The 11,186-nt window shown below is 37.4% G+C and overlaps 2 protein-coding genes across 2 annotated transcripts; one reads left to right on the plus strand and one right to left on the minus strand.

Moving 5' to 3' along the window:
* Window positions 1-718: 718 nt before the first annotated feature.
* LOC139952731 (uncharacterized) lies at window positions 719-7,538 on the plus strand. The gene is made up of 5 exons (XM_071951931.1): window positions 719-1,049; window positions 3,114-3,301; window positions 3,677-3,817; window positions 4,297-4,372; window positions 4,689-7,538. The coding sequence occupies exons 1-5, from the start codon at window positions 948-950 to the stop codon at window positions 4,800-4,802; spliced, it is 621 nt and encodes a 206-aa protein (XP_071808032.1). The 5' UTR covers window positions 719-947; the 3' UTR covers window positions 4,803-7,538.
* Window positions 7,539-7,563: 25 nt separating this feature from the next.
* LOC139952729 (monocarboxylate transporter 13-like) lies at window positions 7,564-11,186 on the minus strand. Its single transcript, XM_071951929.1, has 6 exons — window positions 10,885-11,186; window positions 10,057-10,353; window positions 9,241-9,650; window positions 8,473-8,698; window positions 7,995-8,138; window positions 7,564-7,773 (listed from the first exon to the last, which is right to left on the minus strand). The coding sequence occupies exons 1-6, from the start codon at window positions 11,051-11,053 to the stop codon at window positions 7,568-7,570; spliced, it is 1,452 nt and encodes a 483-aa protein (XP_071808030.1). The 5' UTR covers window positions 11,054-11,186; the 3' UTR covers window positions 7,564-7,567.

Here is an 11,186-nt window from a genome sequence, read left to right on the forward strand (position 1 = left end):
GGACAGAAAATGGGTGTGGTCAAGGGAAACGGGGATAGTTGGGTCTGAGACCGTAACAAATGTTCAATCAAAACAATAAAGTTTTTGGACAAACACAGCACGAAAAGCTTGCAAGTATTAACACAAGATTTGTGTGCGTGGTCTTGGTCAAGTATTGTTGAGTTTCTATGGGAAATATCCTCGAGCAAAACAAGTTTCTCAGCATGCTGTATACTTTCAAAAATGCTATTTGCTTCTTTTAAGAATTTTTTGTTGGAAAAGTTCCAACCAAATGTTTTTATTGCCAAGTAAGAGATTGCCAAACGTATGCCCCTCCTTCAAAACGAATCCATCTTAACAGTCTTCCGCCACAACAGACCAATGTAAACCAATCAGGATATTGGCATTTAAGACCAATTTACACCGATTAAATAATTCAAGTCGATCCCTTAGTGCTTTCGGGTCATGTGGATAAGACCCCCTTCTCAGGAAATTGAGCAAGTTTGTCCCTGGATTGGTGAGGGGCGCACAGGCAACCACTGCCGGGATGTGAGTCAGTTATTTCAATTGATGGGAACATGATCATTATTCTGCTAGTCGGAATACTTGTGATTGCATTGAACGATTCCGAATAACCGATAATGTCAATGCAAACTGTACGGTCAGGCGAACCAGTGCACAGTAGTGCGAGTCGATACCGCGATATAACATCAAACTAGTGGCGTATCGACTCCTTCAGTGGACACGATTCCAAAGAAAAGACTTAGTTGGTGTTTCTCTAGAGGCGAACGGGTTGGATTACTCAGAGAATTCTCATATGATTCACATACAACTATTCTAATCCCGCCCATCAAAGACTTAACTATCAGACTACGACTAAAAACTTAAAACCTTGGTTGAAGTTAGACCCTCCTGTAGCTGGAAGATTAAGAGTACTTGAAGAGAAAACCCGGAGAACTTTTTCCAAGATGCCGGCGTTATATTATGTGTTGTCTATAGTGGAGATAGGATTGTGTGCAACCGCACTGACTTCGGGTCTCGTAGTGGCTTCACTTGCGGGTAGACAAACGGTAAGTTGTTTGGAATCTCATACATGTTTTCACACTGTTTTATTCATTCTTATTTTTGTTTGTTTCTAATTCTTGTAATGTTTGTTTTTGTGGTAAGGGTGACTTTTGTTCGGCAACTGTGCTATGGACACGATTTATCACTGTTTATTAAACGAATACGCAGTACTAATAGACACTTGGTCGCTTAAAATTAAAAAATGATACCATGCAACAACAACAAATCGGACTTTGTTTCCAATATTATTGAATGACCCATAAAGAACATCAAATCATGGTAACTTAAAAATGTTGTTTGGGCGGGATGCGCATTATGAACTTAAAGCTCATAATGTCAGTAGGCCGATACTACAGAACTGTATGACCTTTGAATATCGAATGCTATTTTGAAAACCAACGGATGAGGATGAATAATCCTCGACTAAAACAGCTCTGGGTACACTTCAGTTAAATTTCTATTTCATAAATTTCTCTATAAACAGTAATACAAAAAGCCGACTATTAAAACCTGCTTAGACCGATTAATATGTTACAGTTACAAGAAAAGTTATAGTCTTAAGAACATGTTATTGTTTTGACCTTGTGAGTTTGTGTTCACTGTGACCCGGTCAGTGCTGAACGTCTAACCAAATGAGTCACATTTAGGGATGAGTTACGAAATTCAGTTTCTTGACAGATGGTGTCCCTTGCGGGCCTTATTATATAGTTATTGAACGTTTTAAACACCACATCAATTATTCCTTATCTTTTCTCCGAGCTGCTGGCTAACAGTGCAAATCACTCCAGATAAGTCAATCATTTGATTACCAAATAGGAAAACATTCTTATCAATTATATAAATAACTAGATATTTCAGCACAAAAGGCAAAACACTTTTATATGATTAGACATTACGCGTTTGGCATATTCAAGTTCAATGTTGTATGGGTGTTTAAACAATATTTAACGGAAATCGGATACTTTGGAAACAATTTCTTGAGATACTGGAAATGCAAACGATATTTACCAGCACTTTAGAGTAAGATTGCACTTGTTTTGGTATTACCTTAAGAAACAGATTGAAGTAGACATATCGGATTGAGAATGTGTTTAAAGGAACACGTTGCCTTAGATCGGACGAGTTGGTCAAAACAAAAGCGTTTGTAACCGTTTTTTATAAAATGCATATGGTTGGAAAGATGTTATAAAAGTAGAATACAATGATCCACACAAGTTTGCCTCGAAATTGCGTGGTTTTCCTTCTACTGTGCGAACTAACATGGTCGGCCATTTATGGGAGTCAAAATTTTGACCCCCATAAATGGCCGACGTGTTAGTCGACGAGGTAAAAGGAAAACCCCGCAATTTCGAGGCATGTTTGTGTGGATTATTGTATTCTACTTTTACAACATCTTTCTACCCATATGCATTTTATAAAAAACGGTCACAAACGCTTTTCAAAGACCAACTCGACCGATCCAAGGCAACGTGTTCCTTTAAGTCTGGGTCGTTTTCACAAAGCAAATAAATTCATCGCAAGACATACTGACAGTATTACCATAGTGATTTGTATTTTGACATGACTCTTAATACTTCGCAACTATGATTGATTTGTAGCTAAGATCAATCTTAGCTCTTTGTGAAATCGGCCCCGAGTGATTGCGAAACCGTTACGTTAAAAGAGATTGCGAATGATTTTCACCGGATTGCGACTCCTGTGTCGGATTGCGAATCCATGGTTTTATTATGAGTTTTATCCACCGAAATAGAACCCGGAGAACGCTGAGCTTGCGGTCCCCCTCTGTGTCGTCTGTGGACGCAGCGTATTGATACCGCGCGATGCGCATGTATGGCAAAATGATCCTCGCGTGAGACGCGCGTATGGCAAAATGGCAAGATGTCAGCGCACATAGACCGTTTCTAGAGTGTTCATTGGTCGATGATGATGTCATTGTATGGCAAAAATATTTGCCATACAATGACATCATTAAAATACTTCGCCATACACGCGTAACAAAATGACGTATGCACGTCCATAAAAATGGTCTAATTTCTATGGTTTTTATCTTCTTTTCGTTCATTGAATAGGAAGCATTTGCTGGTGACTGTGTGCTAGGCGGGAATGTCATCTGGACATCACATACCGTCTTTGAGTTGAATGCAAACGATCCACCAAGATGCATCTTTATTGTAGGGGTGCAGGGATTAGCTGCATGTATTGCGTTCATCAATGCAATGTACAGAATATTCGTACTGTGCTGTGCACGACTTGATTTGTAAGAACCTTAATGTCACTCGACAATGACAAGGACGACGACAGCTGTTTGAGTGTGCATTTTATTTAAAATGACAACCACGACGACGACAAATGTAAACGAGTTTGGATTAAACGAACTCGAAGATATGGTGGCTTGGAAGGGTCACACAGGACGAATACTCCCACGCCAATTTTTAGTATAAAAAAATAATAATAAACATCGGGGTGGCATTTGATTGAAGTGTTTAATTTGCCAAAGCAACATGAATCCATAATCGTGAATACCGACCCTAGCATAATACCGTGCAATTTTCCGACTTGTGAACAAATAAATTTGTGTATATATCGTTTGTAAAACTTTACGACTTACCATGGTGTATGTATTCATCCGCAGAAAAATAATAAGGATAATTCTTGTTCCAGTGTATAGCATCATGTCTGTACTCATCTTGGCAGAAGCAGCTATCTTGTCACATGGTCTTAACAACGTCTGTGAAGGATTTAGGTCACTGCAAGTTAGGACCGCAAATTATGAGTGAGTTTGAACGAACTAATGGATACATTTGAGTTTCGTAAACGGTCTTATTTAAAAAGCACCAAAAACAAAAGTTTGCAAACCGGCGCTGAGGCATATATGAATAGTTAGTTATCCTGCTGGAACAGGTAAGCTGGAGTGTCTTACAATAGGAAGTTGAGCTGAAATTTCTGCTTTATACGGGAAGCTTGTTCCACTTTTGGGACCTTAATACGGAGAATGATCTTTCTGCAAAAGGGGTAGATGAACGAAAAATGTATTTGCTGAGATCTCAATTTAAGCTTGTCTGTGACAAGGGGGGGTTGTGTATTTTTTATACATCAGGATCATGAGTTTGAGGACTTTATCTGAAATAAGGTGGAGTAACAAAAGCTTGGCCAACTAAAGATATCATGTTAAAAATGAACTAAAACATACACTAAACAATGCGTCAATTATTGCATAAACATAGTCTTAACTTTTTTGTTTTTCTTTTTTAGCTGTGAGTTATTTCAACAGGTGGATTGGCACATTTATGACGGCTCTGGATTCTATGAAGATTATTCAAAAGCAGAGGTAAGATCTTTATCAGTTACATCTAGTTTCAATTACATGTGCCCTATTAATTTATATTATTTATGGAGGGCATCCGGTGGGATAGTTTGTTGACAGACACACTTTTAAATACTCCTAAACGACATACCTTTTTTAAAGTCACTATACGTTGTGACTTGATATGGTTTATATATCTACCGCCATTTTATCAAGATGACAGTGGTTTGTGATGATACACAACAAACGAAAGAAATAAAGTATTAAACAATCTGAATAACTTCGACATACTGAAATGTTCTTCATCTTTGTTAATCTATTTACCTATGTGTTTTTGCAGCGAGCTGGATGGGTCTCTTTCCTCACCTGGTGCGCTTTGGTCGGTGTGGGCGTGCTACATTGTCTAGCTGAGAGACCCGACAGTGGAATAGCTCTCCCTAACAACACCAAGTAAACTGACCATTAGCACTACACATCACCCAGTATTTGTTGACTGGCTAACACGGTCGTAAACGCTGTTAAAAACTTAATTAAGGGGCGATGGTTTTTCTCTTCAGAATTCGTCTTGTGTCGTTACATGGGAATGTTTTAGCTAACATACAGATGATAAGGGCCAAATTTCATAGACCTGCTTAGCACAAAAATTTGCTTAGCATGAAATTTCTTCCTTGATAAAAACAAGATTACCAACCAAATTTCCATATGTTGCATATATATTGCTTGTAACTGGTATAAAGCTGTTGTTTGCTTATCCTGAAAATCAGGTGGAAATTTGGTTGGTAATCCTGTTTTTATCAGGAAGAAATTGCATGTTAAAGCCATTGGACCCTTTCGGTACAGACAAAAAAAAGTTCACAGATTTACAAATAATTTACAGGGTTTACAGAAGGTAATGGTGAAAGACTTCTCTTGAAATATTAGTCCATGAAATGCTTTACTTTTTGAGAAAACGGTAAAACAATATAAATTCTCGTTAACGAGAATTACGGATTTGTTACAAACACATGTCATGACACGGCGAAACGCGCGAAAACAGGAGTGGGTTTTCCCGTTATTTTCTCCCGACTCCGATGTCCGATTGAGCCTAAATTTCCACAGGATTGTTATTTTATATATAAGTTGTGATACACGAAGTGTGGGACTTGGACAATACTGTTTACCGAAAGTGTATAATGGCTGTAAGCATTTTTTTTGTGTGTTTAGCAGCTCTATGGAATTGGGCCCAGGTATGCGGTATTATGTTTTGTTATATGAACCATAGATGACGAGTGTAGAAGGCAAGACACTAACTCCCTTAGCAATTAGCATACAGTCCAAAAAGCTAAATATTCAAAAAATAGTTTTAAATTAGAAGTCTCACAGCTTTTTACATTTCTGCTCAATTTATGGATTGTCCAAGGTCTAGTAACAAGCACAATTGGCAAATGCGCCATACCTAATCATCCGCAGACAAAAAAGGGGGGGGGGGGTGTCACCAAGAGCAAGTCAGCCCTGTCTGTAGGAAAAAAATGTGTATGTTCCTATTAAAATAACCACCTGCATTCCTTTCCATTCTCAACAATTCAAAATTTCATTTTTAATTGTTGGAGTGTTTTTTGGGTTTTCTTTTGGTGTTTTTTAGGGGGAAGGGATGTATTTTTTCCCGACCGGTTGAAAAGTTAGACGAGAGGAACGTTTTATGAAGAGAGACAAGTGTCTTAGTTGACCTATTATATGAATATTATGAACAGAATTCATCTGAACAAATCAAAAACAACATACTGGTTAAAGGTTTGGCTAAAGAGATTATGTTGTTTATATTAGAAATTTTGGATTACTACTGACCTAGTGTACAAAGCGAATTGTGATGTTTGTATGGTATACGCGGATTAAAACATATTTATAAATTGTATGTAATAACTTCTACCAATTGGCAAGACTAACAAACTTAGTGCATGTTTTGTTTTAGTGAAACGCTCTAAAAGACTTTTCATGCAGGTTTCATTAATTACTTCATAATGTTTTTTTTCTGTGTATTTGCTCTGGTTTGTTTGAGCCTACTTGTAAGACACCGGTAGTTAAGATTGTACCATCTTCGGTCTTGTTTGCACAATGCCCTCCCTCGTGATTAATATTCTATTTCTATTGTATATACAGATATGCAACGTGAATTCAAATTTCCACCAATCCGTCTTTATGAAACCATGTATAATAATTCACTTATTTCACTTAAATAACCGTTGATTCACTTAATCAACGGTGCTTAATATAATTCATATATATAATAAGAAAAAGCAAGAATTTAAATAGTTTGAAGACTAGAAAGTTTCACTTAAGCCAGTGATAATATTGCTACATAAAATTTGAGAACAATATGACAATAAGTAAACAATTTACAAAGGGAAGAAATAAATTCATTGGACTATGATCATATTATGTTTTTTAACAATTAATGATTGTAATGCTTCTTTATATAAGTCAACGCTTCTTCATTTTTATAATCATCTCCCACTGTCCATCTACCATCTACAAAACAGGTAGAGACAATAAGCTCAATATAGGTAACCTGTTAGACGGGTTTTTCATAGATAAAATTTCATAAAATAAAATTATTAATTGTAAAGTCATAATAATAAATTTAAATAAACTATTATAAGGGTTGAATTGCTATATATAAATAATAAAATTTACAACCCAGATAACACCTTAGTATTTTTATACTTAAAGGCAACTTAATAATTGCAAGAAAATCTCAGAATTTAGTTTGAGCATAAAACATGTATGCGTATCTTTCTAAGCAGGTTTGTTTGAGGAATGCGTAGGCGGTTAATATGTCTTGACAATTATGTCAAAATAAAAGGCAAAGGTTATCGGATCCCTGTATAATGTTTAATGAAAGCCCTGGTGGTGTTAAGATGAAAGCCCTTACCTTTAGGTCTTTGTATATACAAACTGCTGCCAATTTCTAAATTCAGTGTTTATTTTTCATTATATCTCTGAACTTCGGAATCAATCGTGTCATTTCTTCGGGTACAAAAATACTGTTTCGAGTTTTTACATTTTTTCGTTTTTCAATTTAGACTGTTGCGTCTGTCCTTTAACGTTTTCTGAACATGGTCTGCGGAAACGTTTTGCCTTCTTTCCTCTCGTTAGCGAAAAATCATACGTAAATCTTCAGAGAACGAGCGTAAATCCGTGTACAGTATCCAGATGTACGAATACGCAAAACGTGACCCCTACCTACACGGCAACTGCTTCGACTTCAGTTTGCTCGCCGAAATTAGCAGTCTGGTACCTATAGTCATTTGGTTTGACGGCAGTGAAGCATTTGATCTGCAGTCTTCTCTTCACTGGTATGGTCACCATACTCAAAGCTGACATGAAGAAAATGGCGACCAAGACTACCAAACTGAGAGAATAGTTACCCGTAAGGTCGTAAAGAGCACCTGTCGAAACGAACCAATAAAGATTTAGTATAAGACGTCCTTCCTTTTTGAAAAAAAAAGAGAATTCTTTTTTTCCTGAATGGCCGCCCGACACATTTCATAAAGACATTCGGTTAGGCTATACAAATTATTCAGACTTTTGTTATCATGCGTTATGTACGAACTGAATTATTATTATTATTTTTAATATTAATTTGTCCATCACAATGAAAAACCCTTACCTGTAACCGAAGCACCTAAAATTACACCCAAGCCATACCCAAAGAGTACAACAGACGTTACTGAATGGCTCCCGAGAGAGTGAAATACCTCATCAGCTGCTGAAAAGCAGGATCCATAGTTTACTCCACGTAACATTCCCCAAACTGGTACAGAAAAAAATATAGGAGTGCAATATTAAAGGAAAGTCAATTGCTTTTATTTATTTGCTTGTAATGTTTTATAATTGTTATATATTTTTGTTTACATACCATTCTTGCCTTTTAGTCTATTCAGTGAAAAAAATCTGAACAATATTAAAAAATAATGAATGGGAGAACACTAGGTGGCAACAGACTTAGCAGGTAAATATCCATTGTTTATGTAGCTCTGAGCAGGCACACTTCACACACAAAAATATTGGATTTTTTTACTGCAACCAATCGTTCCACAAGTTCCATATTATTATCATTGTATAATTTATATTACATACACACTTACCCAGTGACAAGGCAAGCAAATGTCCAAACGAAGAAGATATCGTTAAGAATGCAGAAACAACGGCAGCTATGGCTGAAGATAGCGCAATGGCGTACAATTTAAAAAACGGCAGGTGATCTCCAAACACCGCGTAGAGGACCTTCCCACCAACTTCTGCTGCACCCATGATAAGGAGAGCCACTGATTTCTTATCAGTATCAAGACCCATGGTATCCACGAAACTTGACTGGTGGTAAATAAAACAGTAAAGAGATATTACTTGAAACTGTCTACTTTAGATAGCGTCTCATAAATTGGGACGGTAGGGACACTTTTAGGGGTTTGGTATAGTATGGACTTTGGTTTGTTAATCAAAATGCCAAACGTGTAAGTGTAACACTTTCTCGTATATTTAGAACGTTCCACAGGCCATGAACGTTGTTCCAATTGTGACGTAGGGTAATAATAGTATAGAATACACGTATATCTCAATACACTCAATACCCGTGACCAAAGACGTATACTTTCCAGATTTCATTTTTGTTTTGGGGACAAGGTGAGTGTCTTAATATTTTTTTTGTCATGTTCACCTAAGTAGCCTACAATAAATACATTTTCAAGTGTATTGATTTGACAACAAATTGAGATACTAAGTTTTTGAACTGGTTTGATGCCAGCGTGAATTAGTTGTATCACAGGTACCAGTGGTATTATAAAATTAAGAAGAATGTAAACGAAACATCTTATCAAAGCTTGAGGCCATTATGTTGTTGAATGTCTTATACGTACATAGTTTATAATCATAAAGCTCCATCCAAATTGGGAGAGTGTGATGGATGTGACCCACAGCCAGACTTCCACATTCAACAACACGTTCCCGTTGTTCGCAGTACTAATTCCTATCTCCTTAAGTTCCGCAACGTCATTTTCATCATCTTTGAATGTCTTACAATCTCCATCCTCTTCGAGGTCTCTGTCTGCCATCGCAACCTTTTCTTCTTTGGAGCTTCTTTCTTGATCATCAGATGGAGTTTTCTTATCCGTAGATTGTTTGAGTTGTTTATGCTTCGGGGAGGATAAAAACGGCAATCCGACAAAGAAACCGAAAACTAAGCCAAAACCACTTAAGATTCTGCAACAATTTCTCCAGCCATGTACAGCACTTAGTATAGTGAGAACAGGTCCTTGGATCAATACACCTGAAAGGATATAATCAAAGTATAACTGTCAATATGTTGTAACTTAGGCCTATAGCCTGAACATCAGACGTCACATTTCGAGGCTCGAGACAGGGACCCATTCTAATAAGAGTAGCTTATCTATAGTTGTGAGTTACGTGAGAGGGCAGCAGACCGTACCAAAACCCCTTATTTTGTATGCGGTCACCGTACCAAGCGTACACGTTTCAATGTCCTCGCAGCACAAAGGCTGAACTACATTCTTCGTTCACAATTTTCTTTTACATTTGTAATCAATACAACTGAGCTGTTGTTGTTGTTGTTGTTGCTGTTGCTGTTGCTGTTGCTGTTGCTGTTGCTGTTTTGTTTTTGTTTGTTTTTTTCTCTTGTATTTTTCTTTCTTTTTTTCTGGGGGGGGGGGGTTTACCTATAGAAGATCCAGTAGTGCTGGCTGAAGTTACTGCACAGACGTTCTGCCGTCCCGAGAACCATTCCAGCATGAAGTTTCCACACGCAGAAATCAGACAGCAGGAACCAAACCCAGTAATACTGAACGTCACAAAGCAATACGCTATGGTGGGTGAGAATGAAAGAGCCAAGTACCCTGCTGAGTGGAGGACGATACCAAGAAGCAGCAATCGATAACTGCCGATCTTACTTCCGATTATTGCAGTCAGTGGACTTGCTAAACACACTAGACCTGAGCCCAAGGCGCCTACCCAACCTGGAAGAAATATAGTTGGTTTAAAAACGCAACACATCTGTTTTGCATGTAACAATAAATACCAAATATGGGGGAAAACGTCAAACGAAGACATTGTTTTTATAAACTTAAATCTTCTTTTTAAATTATTAATAACAACAACTCTTGAAACAATACAATTGGTAATTTTTCTATAAAACCCATCAATTGTAAAATATTTGCATTTGTGCAAAATTAGGACGCGGTTGCTACGAGTGATTGTAACCCAGCCCCCCCCCCCCCCCCCCAACCCTAATACCCTTCAATCTCAGCGCGTTTAAATAAAACCAGCACTATCTGAGACTGAATTGTTTCTAGCACTGGAAGGCTTTTTCGAATTTTTAATAATAAGAATTGAATTCTTAAATTTCAATGCCGGACCACAGTGTGTTGACAAATTCCAGCTAGAAATGCGACTGGCCTCAAGTGAAATCGTTAGTGTTTATATAAATTAAATAAACTATTCAAACTATTTGAATGGTTTTCTCGACACTGACACTTCTCAATACTTACTGATAATGAGAGCAGTTTGTTCAAACTCCAATTGTAGCTCGGTAAAGAAGACATTGTAACTATACGGTGAACATGCAATGAAGAACTGGCCACAAGCTGCGAGTATGATCAGAACATGCCATCCCCATAACGACATGGTGGCGGATTTGCTGATGATGTGCATGTACATCAGGTGCTATGCCATTTGTAGAGGTTGTGTGTGTCTACGGCAGGAGTATCGTTGATTCAATGGTTGGGGTTTCATCATGTTATAGTCAATAAAGTATTCAACATCGCCTACGCATATCGGTAATACATCAACG

This window comes from Asterias amurensis, chromosome 20, assembly GCF_032118995.1.
Source record: "Asterias amurensis chromosome 20, ASM3211899v1".
NCBI lineage: Eukaryota > Metazoa > Echinodermata > Asteroidea > Forcipulatida > Asteriidae > Asterias > Asterias amurensis.

Excerpts from the sequence above, each read along its gene's own strand:
- LOC139952731 (XM_071951931.1), top strand. The coding sequence starts at position 948 with ATGCCGGCGTTATATTATGTGTTGTCTATAGTGGAGATAGGATTGTGT. Across the intron at positions 3,302-3,676 it reads TGCTGTGCACGACTTGATTT|AAAAATAATAAGGATAATTC; the intron begins GTAAGAACCTTA and ends ATTCATCCGCAG. Across the intron at positions 3,818-4,296 it reads GTTAGGACCGCAAATTATGA|CTGTGAGTTATTTCAACAGG; the intron begins GTGAGTTTGAAC and ends TTTCTTTTTTAG.
- LOC139952729 (XM_071951929.1), bottom strand. The coding sequence starts at position 11,053 with ATGTACATGCACATCATCAGCAAATCCGCCACCATGTCGTTATGGGGA. Across the intron at positions 9,651-10,056 it reads CACTACTGGATCTTCTATAG|GTGTATTGATCCAAGGACCT; the intron begins GTAAACCCCCCC and ends ATATCCTTTCAG. Across the intron at positions 7,774-7,994 it reads TTTAGGTGCTTCGGTTACAG|GTGCTCTTTACGACCTTACG; the intron begins GTAAGGGTTTTT and ends TCGTTTCGACAG.